At 37.6% G+C, this 20,000-nt stretch overlaps 2 protein-coding genes across 2 annotated transcripts in view; one reads left to right on the top strand and one right to left on the bottom strand.

Annotated features, from left to right (window-relative positions):
- Positions 1-459, bottom strand: part of LOC118766127 — a 61,633-nt gene extending 61,174 nt beyond the window's left edge. The window contains exon 1 of the mRNA XM_036509410.1: positions 411-459. Within this exon, the coding sequence (XP_036365303.1) occupies positions 411-459 (49 nt within the window). The remainder of the gene's footprint in view (positions 1-410) is intronic.
- The window catches only part of LOC115219457 (growth hormone secretagogue receptor type 1-like), a 73,670-nt gene that overhangs the window by 29,673 nt on the left and 23,997 nt on the right, over positions 1-20,000 (top strand). The window lies entirely within an intron of this gene.

Here is a 20,000-nt window from a genome sequence, read left to right as displayed (position 1 = left end):
GAACTATTGACAAGAAGTTTGTAAATCCAGTACCCAAGACACACTTTCAGCTTCATACCCACTATTAATGGAGCAACTGGATACATGCCAACCCATCTGGAACAAACTACGTCTGAACTTGGAATCTTGGGGAATGAATGTTATTTTGTAATTAATGAGCTACAAATAATCACGGTATCCGGGACTATAAAAGTCTACCTTCTTAAGATTTAAAGGATGACGCTTAAATAATGATATTTTCCCTCACAACCTTGCCATACAGTCGGTGGCCGGTCGAAATTTATTCTAAATTAAAAAGAGGAAGAGAAATTACACATGCATACATATATACATATACAAGATCATGTTAAATTCGAAATAGTGATAATTCTTGAACGTAAGGATTTCATATACAAATGGTAACTACTTACACTTGAGACCGTTGCAGTAGATTACAGCAATCTTCGATTCATAAGCCATTATCTTCTCTCTGTCGACCTGCTGTTGTAGATGTTGAATGAGAAAAGAAATTTTATCGCAGGAAACTTAAAGTATAAAACATACCTCTATGTGTATTGATATCAGCACTTGATCTGCTTTTCACTACTTATATTATTTGATATTATGCTTGCGCGCACGCCCGCACTCGGGCGCGCACACGCGTGCACACAGCATACAAGCATACATATAATGATACATACTTGCTTCCCAACCACATGGTTCCGGGTTCAGTCCCGCTGCGTGGCACCTTGGGCAAGTGTCTTCTAGTATACCCTCGGGCCAACCAAAGCCTTGCCGGTAGATTTGTTAGACGGAAACTGAAAGAAGCGCATCGTGTGTATATATATATATATATATATATATATATATATTCATGTGTGTATACTTTTGTCTGTATTTACCCCACCTCACTATCACTTGACAACCGATGTTGGTGGGCATACGTCACCGTAACTTAGCGGCTCGGCAGAAGAGTCCGATAGAATAAGCACCAGACTTGCAAAGAATATGTCCAGGGGAAGACTTCTTCGACTGAAAGGTGGTCCTCCAGCATCGTCGCAGTCAGAAGACTTAAACAAAAGAATACTTACATACATACATACATACATATATATATATCTCTCTATATATAAACGGAAGTTTGTCTGTGTGTGTTTCTGTGTGTCTGTCAGGTTGTAGCCTCACCCTGACCACGGCTTTCAACCGATTCTGATGAAACTTGACACACACATAGCCCAATGTCATAATTCAAAACTAACGCAGCGAAAATTTTGAAAAGTTCCCCCAGTTCTGACAAAAATCGATAAATTCGACATGGGGTCGAGAATCAGAAACACAAACCACAGACTGTCTAGGGGACGCAACTCGACCTTTTTAACTAAAAAAAAAATTTACCATCATTTTTTTCCCATTTTTTGGCTATAACTCTCTAAAAATGCTTTATAGTTATTTCCCTTACAAACCCAAGCAACGCCGGGCGATACTGCTAGTAAATATATATACATATATATATATATATATATATATATACATATATATCAGTAATAATATAGGGTCAAATTAATTAATTTGGAATAATCATTAATTTCACCAAGTAGATTTCGGCATGTAAAAGCCTCATTCGAGGAAAGTTTAAGTAATACTAAGTAATTAAGGGTTTAGCAACGATTTGCCTCACCACACACTGAATTTAGAAATAGCAGTCAAAGAGTTATAGCTATTCTTTCTACTAAAAGTAGAAAGAATAGCTATAACTCTTTGACTGCTATTTCTAAATTCGGTAGAAAGAAATAGCTATAACTCTTTGACTGCTATTTCTAAATTCGGTGTGTGGTGAGGCAAATCGTTGCTAAACCCTTAATTACTTACTATATATATATATATATATATATTATGATATTCTCTTTTATTTATTTATTTATTTTTTTTTTTACTTGTTTCAGTCATTTGACTGCGGCCATGCTGGAGCACCGCCTTTTAATCGAGCAACTCGACCCCGGGACTTATTCTTTGAAAGCCCAGTACTTATTCTATCGGTCTCTTTTTTGCCGAACCGCTAAGTGACGGGGACGTAAACACACCAGCATCGGTTGTCAAGCGATGCTAGGGGGACAAGCACAGACACACAAACACACACACACATATATATATATATATACGACAGGCTTCTTTCAGTTTCCGTCTACCAAATCCACTCACAAGGCATTGGTCGGCCCGGGGCTATAGCAGAAGACACTTGCCCAAGATGCCACGCAGTGGGACTGAACGGCATGTACGATATGTAAAAAAAAAAAAATATACAAACTGTGACAAGAACGCATAACACTTAGAAGACGATACAACAAACAAGGACAGGACATTCGAAGCCCTCAGTCTTCAGTCAAGAACCGGATCATCGTAGTAATTTCGGCTGATTAATCTTGAGATTACTAGATCCGGCCAGCCCTCCAGGAAAAACTAAGCTAGGAGCGTAGATTTCCTGGAAGAAGGATCGAATGCATACGAACACAGGGACAGCAAAACGGACGGTGCCACACGAATATAAAAAACAAAAAACAATAATGAAATACAAAAACATGAAATACAAAAGCGATAATGGTATGCTCATATGTTTTTATGCATCTATGTGTGTGTGTGTGTGTGTGTGTGTGCGTGCGTACGTGTGTGTAAGGAAGACACTTCTCAGCTAGTTTGGGTGTTTGATTAAAGCGAGTAAACGAGTGGATTCATTGAGAAGTAAACATCGCATTATCAACTCATGGCGTTGTTACGATGTGTTCATGGTTTCAATGATATTTATTACACATCACTTTGCAGGAGCTCTTCTCCCTCTCTCTCTTCCCTTCTCCTCCTCCTCCCCCTCTTTCTCTCTTATTACTCAGGGATATACTTCAGTGGATTAGCTTTCCATGTGATACATCCTTGAACATCCTTCAGCTGAGGTGTTGTTCTAAAGACATACGCACATGCGAACACATTCACACGCGCACACACACGTAGACACACACACACACACATAGATAGGAATACACTTACATGCGCTCACCTATACTCTCATATGCTCATTTACGAACAACTACACAAACAAAAATATAACAACGACACACACACCACACACATCTATCTATCTATCTAACTATCTATCTATCTATCTATCTATCTATCTATCTATCTATCTATCTATCTATCTATCTATATCTATCTATCTATACATCTGTCTATCTGTCTCTCAGTCTGTCAGTCTGTCAGTCTAATTGTCTGTCAGTCTATCTATCTGTCTTTCAGTTTGTCTGTCTGTCTGTCTGTCTGTCTCTCTACCTATATTTCTGTCTGTCTGTTTATCTATCTATCTATCTATCTATCTATCTATCTATCTATCTATCTATCTATCTATCTATCTATCTATCTATCTATCTATCTGTCTGTCTATCTATCCATCCATCCATCCATCCATCCATCTATCTATCTATCTATCTATCTATCTATCTATCTATCCATCCATCCATCCATCCAATCCATCCATCCATCCATCCATCCATCCATCCATCCATCTATCTATCTATATATCTCTATCTATCTATCTATCATCTATATCTATCTATCTATCTATCTATCTACCTACCTATCTATCTATCTATTATCTATCTATCTATATCTATCTATCTATCTATCTATCTATCCATCCATCCATCCATCCATCTATCTATCTGTCTGTTTGTCTATCTGTCTGTCTCTCTGTCTGTCTATACATCAAACACACACACACACACACACACACACACACACACATATATATATATATATATAACATGAGCATACGCGCATTGACGTACACATGTACACCATACACAGAGACGCGTGCAACATGAGATATACCCACAGACAAATACCCATGTCGACAACACTACAAACACATACAGATATGCATACATACAACTCAAATACACACATACTCAGATCATTGGTATACATTTGCATAGACTTACAGAGATATGCACTACAAATACGCGCATAGCAGCAACTCTAGCCGCGTAGATAAAACGGCAAGTTTCTAAAATGAGGAAGATACAAAATGTACGGCGCGTAGTCAGTCTGAAGTCAGTATCAGTGTTAATGTGTGGATTAGTTGTGAACATTGCAATGTTTAGGCGTTGTCAGCTCTGGATTATGTTATATAGTCTCCCGTCCGATTCACTTGAGGAGATAGAAACAAACAAACAAAAAATACAACGACAAAAATTCAACAACAAGAGTAAAATTAAAAATAACACGCGTGCCAACGCGCATACACATAAGCACGGATGAAAACGGTTAGCTTCCAATAAGAAACGGTTTCAATTCCTGGCTCCGATTTCCTTCGCGGTATCTTGGGCAGATGCCGAAATACGACGACGCCGTAGTGATCTCATTCTTGCTCACAACATCATGAGCGGAAAGTGTAACCTCTCGAAAGAACTGTTCTTCACTCCTGCTCCAGAGCGTGGGCTGCGGGGTCACTCCGAAAGCTCTATATGCGACGATTTCATCTCAATCGAAGGAGAGGGGCTTTCTCCGCCCGGGTTGCGGATCCGTGGAATAAGCTGCCGGACGAGATGGTGAAGATGCCGACGACCGCTCGGTTCAAAGTCTCCCTTGACCACAAATGGCCTGAACTCTTTACATGAACACCACCCTGTACATAACTCCATGTCCCCCTACATGGACTTGCATTTTGATTTTTGAGCCAAAAAATTAACTAACTAACTGTAGGCTTGTATTGAGCCATACAAGGCGGCGAGCTGGCAGAAACGTTAGCACGCCGGACGAAATGCTTTGCGGTATATCGTCTGCCGTTACGTTCTGAGTTCAAATTCCGCCGAGGTCGACTTTGCCTTTCATCTTTTCGGGGTCGATAAATTAAGTACAGGTTGGCATTGGGGTCGATATAATCGACTTAATCCGTCTGTCTGTCCTTGTTTGTCTCTTGTATGTTTGACCCCTTGTGGGTAGTAAAGAAATATGTATTGAGCCATACCTTGTAAGTAAAATTTAATAAAGAGAAAGAGAGCGTCTGTCTGTCTGTCTGTCTGTCTGTCTGTCTGTCTGTCTGTCTGTCTGTCTGTCTGTCTGTCTGTCTGTCTGTCTGTCTGTCTGTCTGTCTGTCTGTCTGTCTGTCTGTCTGTCTGTCTGTCTGTATGCGTGCGTTTGTGTATGTATGTATGTCACTAATTTCCACAGATCTACTTTGACCTAGATTTGTAGCGCCAGTCAGGGTCCCAACTATGGGTTACTTAACATGTGTGTGACAGTACAGTACGTAGAAACTTTCGGGTTGGTGATTGAGGTTGCAGTAATCCCACTGGGAGTGAGGACCCCTGGTCTTTGCTAAGGCATCCCTTTAGGAGAAGCCTAACTGGTGTGTAAACACCGACACTATACTGAACCTGGAATCTTGCACTTTGCTTGTCTCTAGGCTTCTTGCAAGTGGGAGTCGTTGTGGCTTTGTGCAAGCTGCTCTCGACTTAAAACCATCGACTTATGGCCCTAGCATGGCCGCAGTCTAATGATTGATATAAATAAAAGATAAAAATAAAAGATAAAAGATAAAAGAATGAAATGTTGATAGGCAAATGAGAAGGTAAAGTAAGCGTGAGATGGAGCGGAAGACTGAGAAAGAAAAAAGAGATGGAAGATGATTCAGAAAAGACAGCTGATGTGTCTAGTGGTTCAATAATATAGAAAGTTAAAGGATTTTAGATTTTCCATTTACACAGCGTTAACCTAGATGGTAAATCCGGATAATCCTTCAACAGATGTCTTCAATCGACATCTTCCATACTTCATCTTTCGTCGTTGAACAGACAGACATAGATATACGCGAGCATGCATAAAACACACCACACACACGTGTCTATCTCTCTGGTGTGTGTATACATATATATATATATATATATATATATATATATTATATATATATATATATATATATATTATATATATACGTATATTATATATATATATATATATATAATATATCTATATATATATATAATATATAATATATATATATATAATATATATATTATATTATAAAACGGTAAGATAACAAAAGAAAGAAAGAGACCTCAATATTATGTAACAGAGGAAATTTATCTATACAATATGTTACATTACTCGGTAGTCAAGATAAAACTCTGAGTTTCAGATGCCGAAGTGGAAATCCACAACACCATCTCTTCGGTTATCTGGCTATTTGAAAACGTTATGAAAAAATACCGTTAAAAATGAAGGGAAATTACTCTGTTATAACTCTGCTTTGCCTGCGTACTTATACATCGCTCGCATTTTTCGTCATAAAAATTATATAAAAATACATAAAAATATATAAAAAATATATAAAAATATATAAAAATCTTCTTGGGACATAACACCAGAAAGCATGTTCTATCCGTTTTCTTTAGGGGACCAAAAAACATAACAGAAATTTAGTCACATGTGGGCATGATCCGAAAAGCTCTGTCCTTGTATTTAGACATGTGTGGTAGGGTCTAAGCTGCTTTTCCAGATAAGCCATCTCTCCATGTCGCATAAACCGCACCTTCCGCTGCGTTAGTATAGGGCTTACATCTGGCCAAAATCTTCCATTGTATGTTATAATCGACACCTTTATCTCTTAAAGACCAAATATGATTGGATAATTGTGTCGCTTTTCTTTGTTCCAGTGCTAAAGCTCAAAGTGTGGTTATTGAACCTGGCCTTGAAATTACCCTCTGTCAGGCCCACGTATTTCTTCGTCGAAACGGTGTCTTTAGTGGTCTTTAGGTTATAGAGTAGTTACGGTAGCTCATATATGATGGTCTTGGACATGCAAGCTCCATTTAGCGGGCACAATTCTTTATTCCTGCATGAACAGCTGTTTTTCTTTGTGTTTTTTGTATGCTATGATTGATTATGTTTTTAAAATTGGTAGTTGACTAAAACTATTTTTAAATTGTGTCTATTAAAGAGTTCCTATAAGCATGGTTAAAACTGGAAAATGTCTATCTATCAGTGCTAGGAAATATTTACCTATATGAAGGCCACCTCGGGTGAGTAAGGGGGCGTAAACCAGATGACCTCCTATTTCTATTATTCCTTTTCCTTATTGTTGGGGCTGGGGATAGGTGTATATTTTTTTTTTTCGCTTAAAACCACTATCTTTAAAGCTTTATTATAAACTGGGGCAACGCTATGAAGATTGTCCTCATTAGATGAGAGGCTAGAAAATCCTCTTACTAATATTTTTAACTAAATTTTTGAATACTATAGGGGGATGGCATGAACCTACATTAATATAACTTAGTCTATCATTGGGCTTCCTATAAGGCTTATAAATATTATTATTAGATCTAAGGAAACGTCTAAGAAATTGACAACCGTCAGGTTAGTGTTATAGTTATACTAAGTCCGAAGTGTTTCATTAACTGGATAATATCCTTCCTAAAACGATCTTGTGCTGGTCCATTTGTATTAGCTGTTAAGGCGAGGGCATCATTTGTAGATGGCGAAATGTACGTTAGGGAATGTCTTACCGAAGGTATCTAGGAGAAAGAGTCCAATTAGATCACAGATGCCTGCCCCATCATATGAACCTATGCTCACATCGAAAGCGCCCTCCGTGTCGGTGTTTTTTACCCACTTTGCATTCTCACTGAAAGTAATTTTCAGCATGGAAGATTATATCCTTATCATTGGTACTAATTTCTATGAAGTCACTAGCGAAGATTAGGGCTTTATCTAGCAGTTCTTAGAGATAGAGGCATAAAAATCAACAATATCGAATTGTGTAAACCTCGCTTTTTCTTATTCTTAATAGCTTTAAACCAGTCTACGACTTCTATACTATTGGACCATTGCACTAGCCTAGTATCGGTCTTAATTTCGTATTTATTTTATCTAAAATTTCTTTGCTAATAATCCCTAGTTCTGACTTGGCTGGGTTGATAAGCCTACATTTAGGGTTGGAAAGGAAGTTTTCTTTGTGGTCTTTAATAGTAATATATGAAGCTACCGTAAACTCTATAACCACTAAAGACACCGTTTCGACGAAGAAATACGTGGGCCTGACAGAGGGTAATTTCAAGGCCAGGTTCAATAACCACACTTTGAGCTTTAGGCACTGGAACAAAAGAAAAGCGACACAATTATCCAATCATATTTGGTCTTTAAGAGATAAAGGTGTCGATTATAAACATACAATGGAAGATTTTGGCCAGATGTAAGCCTATACTAACGGCAGCGGAAGGTGCGGTTTATGCGACATGGAGAGATGGCTTATCTGGAAAAGCAGCTTAGACCCTACCACATGTCTAAATACAAGGACAGAGCTTTTCGGATCATGCCCACATGTGACTAAATTTCTGTTATGTTTTTGGTCCCTAAAGAAAACGGATAGAACATGCTTTCTGTGTTATGTCCCAAGAAGATTTTATATATTTTTATATATCTTTTATATTTTATGTATTTTTATATAATTTTTATGACGAAAAATGCGAGCGATGTATAAGTACGCAGGCAAAGCAGAGTTATAACAGAGTAATTTCCCTTCATTTTTAACGGTATTTTTCATAACGTTTTCAAATAGCCAGATAACGAAGAGATGGTGTTGTGGATTTCCACTTCGGCATCTGAAACTCAGAGTTTTATCTTGACTACCGAGTAATGTAACATATTGTATAGATATATATATATATATATATATATATACGTATATATGTATATATATATATATATATACATACATAAATGCATACATATATATACACATATGTATATATATATATATATACATGTATAAACATATTTATCTGTGAGTATGTATAAATATACAAACATATATATTATACATTGATACATACATAAATACACACACACAGGTATATATATATATATACTTTTATTCTTTTACTTGTTTCAATCATTTGACTGCGTCCATGCTGGAGCACCACCTTAATGGGTTTCAGTCGAACAAATCGACCCCAGGACTTATTCTTTGTAAGCCTAGTACTTATTCTTTCAGACTCCTTTGCCGAACCGCGAAGTCAAAGGGACGTAAACACACCAGCATCGGTTGTCAAGTAATGGTGGTGGTGGTGGTGGGGGACAAATACAGACACACAAATATATACAACCATATATAGGACGGGCTTCTTTTAGTTTCCATCTGCCACACCCACTCATAAGGCTTTGGTAGATTCGAGGCTATAGTAGAAGACACCTGCCCAAGGTGCCACGCAGTGGGATTCAACCTGGAATCATTTGGGAGGGAGGGAAGCAAGCTTCTTACCACACAGCCACAAATATGGGCTTCATCTTCATTTTGTCTTTAGGCTGCATTCTATTTTTTTTTATTTAGTCATTGCTTTTCATCCGTCGCCTTACATGTATTCATCATTGTATGTCTGCTTCTGTATCGCTTGTTATTCATGTATTCTTTGTTTGTTCTCGGTTCAACAACCTCCGCAACTATTGTGGATGCCTCCAGCTGAGAAATAATCTTATCGTTAAAGGCACGAAATTGTGTAATTACCCTCTGGTCAATAATTGACGAGGAATTAGGGGCTTCTGTTTGTTTTCCGTTCATTTAGTATGTTCGCCGTTCATTTGTGCATTAAACATACGATTTTTTAAAACTTGCCATTCTGTATCTGTTTTCCTTTGTGCATTTTCTATATATTTTTTTACTTATATATATATATATATATATATATATATATATATATATACGAGGGGCGTTCAATAAGTAATGCCCCTGACCCACTTCCCTTAGCAGAAGAGCAACGAAACTTGGCACAGTTATTAGTCTTTTTCTACATAGGAACCACCCACAGTTACGCATTTCTCCCATCGTTTGATGCAGCTCTGGAGACCGTTTTTGTAGAAGACCCTAGCTTGGTCCTCCAACCACGACGTAACTTCAGAAATCAAGGCTGCATCATCTGGAAAACGCTTTCCTTTCAAAAACAACTTCATGGCTGGGAAGAGGTGAAAATTAGAGGGTGCAAGGTCAGGAGAGTAGGGAGGTTGGGAGGAGTTCATAGCAGCACGCCTGTGCTTCTGATCTGGCGACACGCGAGTTGTGGACCGGAGCGTTGTCCTGCAGGAGGAGGATGCCTTTGCTGATCTTGCCCCGCCTCTTGATTTTGATAGCTTCTCTTAATTTCCTCAAAAGTGAAGCATAATAGGCTCCTGTAATTGTGGTACCCTTTGCCAGGAAATCTGTCATCACTACTCCGTCCTGGTCCCGAAAGACTGTGAGCATGACCATGCCAGCGGAGGGCTGAACCCTTGCCATCTTTGGAGGAGGTGAGTCACGGTGCTTCCACTGCATTGACTGGGCTTTGGTCTCTGGATCATAGTGATTGACTCAGGTTTCATTCTGTGTAATCAGTCTTTTGAAAAATTTTGACTCATCTTCTTGGCACATCTCCAAATTCATCCTCGAGCACTCGACGCGTTCTTGCTTCTGGAAAGGTGTGAGCAACCCGGGAATCCATCTGGCAGACACCTTTTGCATATGCAAATGGTCGTGAATGATAGTTTCCACAGACCCGGTACTAATCTTGACCTCATGGGCTATTTGGCGAATAGTTATGCGTCGATCTGCCAAAATGGCAGCCTCAACTTGACGGACAGATGCCTTATCAATGGCAGAAGGGGGCAACCAGATCTACGAGCTGTTTCCACAGAGTTCCGACCGTGTTTGAACTCATGATGCCAGCGTTTTACAAGGTCATATGATGAGGCATCATCACCATAAGTTACTTTCATTTCATCAAAAGTCTCCCGTGGTGTGCATCCTTTCAAATACAAAAACTGGATCACTGCTTCACACTCAACAGGCTCCATTTCACACTTGACTCAGTTCAAACACCTGTAAATCAGAAACTACAATTAGTTCAGAGCTGTAATTGCTACTTAATCTATAGAGATACAAACAAATGCAAGTGGGTCAGAGGCATAACTTATTGAACGTCCCTCGTATAATATGTATATATATATATATTATATATATATTATATAGTATATATATATGTATATTATATGTATATATATGTATATATGTATATATATGTATATGTATGTATATATATATTGCATATATATACATATATATATTTATTATTATTATATATATGTGTGTATATATATGTATTTATATATACATATATATATATATGTTATATATATGTATATATGTATATATATTATATACATATATACATATCTATATATATATATATATATGTATGTATATATATATATATATGTATGTATATATATATATATATATATAGAGAGAGAGAGAGAGAGAGAGAGAGCACGTGATCACGTGACCGACCAGGCTATCAGATGTTGCTACACATCGCTGGTCACAATTCGCTTCGCATTGTTTTAGCCTTCAAATGACCCCTCCCCGCTGGCTAAGCGAGCAGGCCAACAGAAGAAAGAGTGAGAGAAATTTGTGGCGAAAGAGTACAGAAGGGATCGCCCCCCCCCACTACCGGAGTCTCGTGGGCCTTAGGTGTTTTCGCTCAATAAACACCCACAATGGCCGGTCTGGGAATCGAAACTGCGATCGTACGACTGCGAGTCCGCTGCCCTAACCACTGTACCATTGCGCTCTCACACACACACACACACACACGCACACACACACACAGATATATATCAAGCAAAGTAGCTCGTTCTAAAATTTATAAACGAGATTATAAGTAGCAACAATATTAGACGGTATCTTTTTTTGCCACTGTAACATAACTGTTCTATCAGTGGCTGATCTCGTAAAATGCAAAAGTACCATAGTGAGATTCGTTTTAATCTTGTTCGAGGTATTTGTATCTTAACACGTTTTACACCCGAAAAATAGTCAGGCAGTGACGTCCCCTGGCTGGCTTGTATTTTTAACAAAACTTGTACCTTTAAGAAATGTCTGGTAGAAATATATTATCCTGTGTTCTTCAGAGTTGTAACTTGCTGATGAAGTTCTAGCAGATGATTAAAACTTTGATCCCAAATTTTCTGTTCATAAAGATAATACATATAAAGACAAGGGTTTTTACATGTAGCTATTATACACAATAGAGGCTAAAATCTATAGATAAATCCTGTAGTACAGTATAGCACTGAAACAAAACACTGTGAACTCACTAGTAATACCTCAATTGAAGCAATTGCCAACACTGTCTTATATGAAATTTTATTTTTATAATTCACTTAAGGCTTTAGTAAGGAGTGGCTGTGTGGTAAGTAGCTTGTTTACCAACCACATGGTTACAGGTTCAGTCCCACTGCGTGGGACCTTGGGCAAGTTTCTTCTACTATAGTCTCGGGCCGACCAAAGCCTTGTAAGTAGATTTGGTAGACGGAAACTGAAAGAAGCCCGTCGTATATACGTATATATATATATATGTATATATATATATATAAATCTGAGGAGTCAGAGAAAATTCAAATATATGTGTATATACATTTAAGTATACATTTAAGTCTGTTTTTTATTTAATTTTTCATATGTCCTGCTCGCCAAAGTTGGTTCTGGTGTTCGCTGAATTCTTCCTCTAGAGAATTTCCCTTGTAGTTTGATCGTTGATGATCTTCTTCTAGCATTCTGGCCGGCTACCTAGCAGGCCAGCCCTGCCAATATACACATATATTTGAATTTTCTCTGACTCCTCAGATTTTTTGAATGCTGGACTACTGGTTTTAAATTGATATTAAAATTAATATTAATTTATCTCCCTCAATATTTAAATATTTAAATAAATACGTTCCCTAGTTGTAAGCACTACCAGCAGTGAATTATTCACTGCAGCCCTTCGCTTCAGGAGTCTCTTAGCGCGCCAGAACCAAGACATTTGAAATTTTATTCCCGATGTAATCAGTAAGACTAAGCACGTGTCTGTCTTGACACAGAGAGCTGGGGTTAGTCTTGCGGTTTGCGTCTCGAGGACCGAATGTACTGATGAAGTCACGGACACTTGAATTATGCAAGTAATTCTTTTGTTAAGACCGAAACCGAGGTATACATTTAAGTCTGTTTTTTATTTAATTTTTCATATGTCCTGACCGCCAAAGTTGGTTCTGGTGTTCGCTGAATTCTTCCTCTAGAGAATTTCCCTTGTAGTTTGATCGTTGATGATCTTCTTCTAGCATTCTGGCCGGCTACCTAGCAGGCCAGCCCTGCCAATATACACATATATTTGAATTTTCTCTGACTCCTCAGATTTTTTGAATGCTGGACTACTGGTTTTAAATTGATATTAAAATTAATATTAATTTATCTCCCTCAATATTTAAATTATATATATATATATATATATATATATATATATATATATATATATATATATATATATATATATATATTGTATATGCGTGTGTGTGTTTGTCCCCCTAGCATTGCTTGACAACCGATGCTGGTGTGTTTATGTCCCCGTTACTTAGCGGTTCGGCAAAAGAGACCGATAGAATAAGTACTGGGCTTACAAAAGAATAAATCCCGGGGTCGAGTTGCTCGATTAAAGGCGGTGCTCCAGCATGGCCGCAGACAAATTACTGAAAGAAGTAAAAGAGTAAAAGAGTAAAAGAGAGAGGGAACTAATTAGCGATATCTTGGTAATTTATCCGGCACACTAGCAATTCCGCTACTTCGTCACCCTTTATTTGGATTTAGCCAGAAGGCTTGCAATTTAATGCGGAGGTGATTAGTCGATAATATCAATCTCAACACTAAGCTGTCAATTTATTTCATCATCTCTGGAAGGATGAATAGTAAATTTGGCTTCGTCGCGATTTGAACTCAGATGGTAAAGAGCCGGGATAAATGCGACAAATCATTTTTATGACGCTCTAACGATTCTGGCGCCCCATCGTCTTATAATAAAGAGGATGATGTTGTTGATGATGATGATGATGATGACGATGATGATGATGATGATGATGATGAAGATAATGATGATGATGATGATGATGATGATGATGATGATGATGATGATGATGGCGATGATGATGATGATGATGATGATGTTGATGAGTTTTTGTTTGCCGCAGGGGCGTCGGATTAGTGGGGATGGTTTCTGACTTAGTAAAAGACCAGTAAAATTTCGAGGTTTTGAGGGGTGGGGATGAGCTAGTTCGATACCATCAACTCCAGTATTTAACTGGTACTTTATTCTGTCGACGCTGGAGGGACGAATGTTACAATTTACTTTGGTGGAATTTGAATGATTAAAGAACCTGTCTTTCCATTTCTGTTTGCCGAAACCCCAAAACACCCAGCAACGACTACCATGGAATTCAAACGAATATAACAATTGCAAGAGAGTGACTGACTGAAAAAGATTAAGATCGACGACGACGAAGCGAAATGGAATTTTCTTCTTCAGATTTGACAGTGTAATTAAAATAAGAGTGATGTGTGAAATAGTTATTTCAGCTTAGCCTGAGGCAGTCGTGTGAGTTATTCATCAGAACTGTTTCACTTGTGAAAGACCTTAACCTATACTATTAGCATATTACCGCAGGCCAATCAAAGAGACTCTCTCTCATAGTGGGAAACAGTGATAGAGAGAGAGAGAGAGAGAGAGTAAGAGAGAGAGAGAGAGAGTAAGAGAGAAAGAGAGAGAGAGAAGGGAAAGAAAGAAAAAGAGAAGGAGAGAGAGAGAGAGATAAAACGATCAATTTACAAACTGTACATTTCTTTAAATAGCCACCGAATCCTTATTTGACTTGGTCGATGAGCTAGATTTAATAAAAACAACTGCTTCTATTCTGGTTTAAAACAACATGCATGTCCTCATGCAACAAAATTCCATCCTATATGATTGCCTAGTTTTCTATTAGTTTAATAATAATATTGATGACATCTTTTCCGTTTTTGTTGGCCAGAAGGGTCCAAGGCATTGGTGCGGAAAATGCAAAGGAGAACAACAAGCAAGAAACAATGGGATATTTGCACCAAAATGAAGAAGTGAGATAAAGAACAACAGTACAAGCATATAATACCAAGAGTAGGGTACAACAAAATAAGACACAGAAAGGAGCAACGGAAGAGGAAGGACCACAAACGGAAGATTGAAGGTATTCCACACACAATAGCGGATTACTTTGGCAGAAAAGCAGATACCTTTTGGTGCTTACTGCCAATCTACAACCATCCATATAGTTATAGTATACTATACACTTGCGTCAGAAATTAATTAGCACTTCTCAAATTTCTACATTAAATAGGTTAAATCAATTAACCTATGAGCTGTTCAAAACGTCTTACGCGATGAGAAAACTTAGTATGGTGTGATTTCGGTCCTTGCGAGGAAGATTTGTCCGCATCCGCACTCCAAGTTGTTGTTGCACTGCTATGTCAACATCATAAGGCTGTAGACTCTCAAACTGCTCTGCAAACAAAGTTACGTCATCGTTCTGCGCAACAGTGAACTCGCAACAAAGCAATAGTTCGAGATATGGCCACTAGGTGACAGCACATACCTTGAGTGAAGAGCAAATCAAGGGTGCTAATTAATTTCTGACGGTAGTGTATATCAAATCAATAGTACGCTTGACATAGAATTTACTGTAGAGCATCACCATCTCCATTATTAACCTTTCCTTACACCTCAAGTGACGCTTGAAGTAGTTTATTAGGTGTTGGTCTGAGAAGACAAGCTCAGTTTTCATATTTTTTTAAGTACGTACTCTTCACGGTGTCCTTTACTTTGGCTGATAGGGAGAGAGGAAGTCGGCCAAGTCTCCCATAAAAAAGGCTGAAGGTGGCTCGCTTAATAACCGGGTCCGCCCTATGATGTAATAATAAATGTTCGATATTTATCTATAGGCCAATAATACACGAACAAATAACGAATGCTTAACAGACGGTTCGATCATTCTGCGCGTACCTTGATTAGGTCAGTTGTTTAAGAGAATTTTCATAGAAGTATTAGAGAAAATATCTCCATAGAAATGCCTATGCCTATAACTAAATCTGTTCTGCTTTAACACTGTAGAAAGTTTCTGATAGAAAAAAAAAGGAATCTGTACAGTTGTCAAACTAAATAAAAATAATTTGTTATTGACATTACTTCAGCTTATATATACATTCATATATTATCGTTTAAAATTACTACATTGCGGCAATTTCGACATTTTAAATAAATGTAGCTATTACCATACATACATACATACATACATACATACATACATACATACATACATACATACATACATACATACATACATACATACGTACATACTTACATACATACACACATACATACATACATACGTACATACATACACACATACATACATACATTCATACATACATACATACATAAATACACACATACATACATACATTCATACATACATACATACATACATACATACATACATACATACATACATACATACATATATACTCACGTATATGTTTGTATTACATACAAAGACACCACACGATGTACAGCAGCAATGACCTTTTAATCTCGATATTTTGCTGCAAATGGAACTTGATCTGGTATAGCTTTCGCTATTAAATATACTCCACCTTTGACTCTCGTTTGGGAATAGTTTCCACAGATGCATTTGGTTAAGGGGTCTTTCCTTTATAACTTTTTCAGATTGTTCAAACACTAGCGTCTTCTTCTGGCGTTCCATTCTTGTATCGTTCGCTCATGTTGATTCTGATTCTTTTATGAAAACAGATGTTTCTGAAATTAAAGCAAAGCCTAAAGTTTGTGGTATATTTGGGAAATTGGGGAAATTTTGCTGTTAATTTCTATATTTCTATTTTATAGAAAAATGGCTTGTTTGCTTCCGTTTCTATAAATTCTTTATTAAAAATGGCGTGTGTTCAATTGATTTTGTGGATAAATGCGCTTGTTTGTTTCCCTTCATTTGAGTCATTCGCAAAATCCATCAAAATTAGAGATACAGTCTTTGTATTATTAATAACAGTTTCTGTATACTATTGATGCATCTCATGATTTGGTTTGTACATTATATCATTAACACCGGTTACTATTCACTTAGCACAAATAATTTTTCAAACATTTTCTTGATTGCTCATTGTTCACATAGTCAGTAGAAGCGACAAAATGACAATTCAGTTTTGATTTCAAATTAAATCCATACAATAGCATTTTGTTTTTGTCTCCTGTACATTTTTGGAGCAGGAAGAGTGCCTAGATACGAGTCAGAAATTCGTTTTTAGTGGCTTGGTCAGTGAACGAGATGATCCAGGATGTATCTCAAACTGCAAAAGTTGAAGTCTTTAAGACGCCGCGCTTGTTTATATATGTCGCTCCGAAACTTGCTGTGATAAAGCAGAATGTCAGTGATATAGGCTCCGTAGATAGAAACCTCGGCATGCACCATGATCTCAGAGGCTATTATTACTAACTTGGCTAGTGTTGCGAGCTGTTCTTTCAATACATGCGTTGGTTTCAGAAAGTGCAAAGAACCGAGATTTGTGAACTGGTGGAGTATCTCTAGTCCGCAGATGTAAATGATTATGGCAGGAGAATGCTCAATACATTGGCCCAGCATTGTCGTTGCTTTGACACTGGTGATAATCAAGCTGATATCTTGGCAGGGATTCAGAAATTCAGAGATATTTCATAAGGTCTTTCACCCGCTTTTCTGACATATTGTTAATGGCATTTGACAGAAATAGCATCAAAATCACCCTCAAGTCACACCCAACATTGTTATGCAGTTATATATATATATATATATTTCAGGGGCTGGGGAGTGGTACTTTATCGACCCAAAAGGATGAAAGGCAAAGTCGTCCTCGACGGAATTTGAACGCAGATCATAAAGGCGGACGAAATGCTGCTAAGTATTTCATCCGGCGTGCTAACGATCCTGCCAACTTACAGCCTTATCTGTAGTAAATAACATTAGAAAGATTTTACAAAGCTTATCCTTAGCGGTGATCCTATATCTGTGCTACTCATTCTTATAATAACTTACTGAAAGATAGTGGTTGTATGGATGGAACACATTACACTGAGAACAATACTAATACTCACAAACGCTAAAATAGGGGGACAAAATAGTATATGGTATGGGGGGACGAAATAGTATATGGTATATATTATATAATTATACGGTATACTCATCCTTATAATTTAAACTTCGTAAACATCATCTTTGCCCCGTAGACTGCAGTTAATTTAAAATATTTAATGGATAATAATTTAAAATGAGATATAAAATGAGTTTAGTGAAAGACTTTGCAGGCTTTTTATCCAGTGTCAACTAAAGAAACCATTTCAGTACAAATATACAAAATTCTCCTCATCTTTATGATAGCAACAATCTTAATATCTGTCTTTTTACAGCATTTGTATGTCATTTTAAGGCCACTCTTGCTGATGACAGTGAAACAAATAGTCATATATATGAGGGTCGATTAAAAAATTTCGTCGCAGTTAAGTTTTCAAATGTATCTGGCGAAGAATATAGCGTAACATTGATAATCGGGAAATCAACAGATTCATAACAATAAACAATTCTACTATGTTAATAGTGTCAGAAATTATGATCTCTGCTTCTTATAACAACTGTGAGGAAGGCGCAATGGCCCAGTGGTTAGGGCAGCGGACTCGCGGTCGTAGGATCGCGGTTTCGATTCCCAGACCGGGCGTTGTGAGTGTTTATTGAGCGAAAACACCTAAAGCTCCACGAGGCTCCGGCAGGGATGGTGGTGATCCCTGCTGTACCCTTTCACCACAACTTTCTCTCACTCTTACTTCCTGTTTCTGTTGTACCTTTATTTCAAAGGGCCGGCCTTGTCACTCTCTGTGTCACGCTGAATATCCCCGAGAACTACGTTAAGGGTACACGTGTCTGTGGAGTGCTCAGCCACTTACACGTTAATTTCACGAGCAGGCTGTTCCGTTGATCGGATCAACCGGAACCCTTGTCGTCGTAACCGACGGAGTGCTTCAAGATAACAACTGTGAATTACACAATGGGGTTACAAAGCAATTTGAATTACAGAAGAACCTTTTCGAATTGTAAGTCACAGTTACTTCTTTTACAATTTTAAACAAAAGATTAGAATTGTTGAAATATTCAAACACTCCCAAGATTGTTTATTTGACCAAAACACAACTGGTTAACAAAGCTTGTTTGCCACATAATGAACTTATTATAACCAGAAAGATAGTTATATAATAAAGAATGAAACAAAGCATTAATTTATTCATCAAGGATATCCGCTTTGTGTCCTTTAGTGTATTTCTAACATATGAGATCGAAAACCAGAAAATATAACGTTTTGCATTAAAATAAATAAAATGAGGAAGTCATCGCTCGTTGCATGTATGACAATTGCGCTTATGAATACGTGACACATTTTCAAATATTTATCTTGTTATTTAATAAAACCTATTTGCGATTATATATTATTACACTGCTGTTTTAATAAATAAATGGTAACGTGAAACTCTGAGTTACGTTTCACGAAGCTTCTGACTACACGAAATATATACATACGACTTCTTGTATAGGGTCTTTATAGCATTCAACAATCCACATGCACAATGCACGTCCATTTCAGAAACAAACACCCATAGGAACACTAACACACTTTTATACACACCTGCTTTCTTCCAAGGAATCTAATGATCTTAGCTTAGTTTTTCCTTGGGGTTGGCCAGATTGGAGCGATCTCGAGTATAACCAGCCAAAATTGCAAAGACAATCTGGAACTCGACTGGGAAAGAAAACTCCGAACGACCGTCCTTGTTTTTTTGTATCATCTGTCTGGATGTTTTGTTGTCTCTTTCATGTATCACCTATCTGAATGTTTTCCGTTCTTGTCTCATTTTGTACATATCTATATATATAAAACTGTAGTTGTGTGAGTGTCTGTCTCCTACGATTTAGATTCCTAACTCCTCCCACATTTTGCGGTGCAGTTTAACCAAATTCGGGTATCTTATAGTCGTGATTAATATCGAGCCCGTCTGGCTATTAGCGCGCGTCTACGATGA

This window comes from Octopus sinensis, linkage group LG14 (genome assembly GCF_006345805.1).
Source record: "Octopus sinensis linkage group LG14, ASM634580v1, whole genome shotgun sequence".
Taxonomy (NCBI): domain Eukaryota; kingdom Metazoa; phylum Mollusca; class Cephalopoda; order Octopoda; family Octopodidae; genus Octopus; species Octopus sinensis.
The sequence above is the reverse complement of the archived record's forward strand: the minus strand, read 5'-3'. Positions and strand labels throughout refer to the sequence as shown.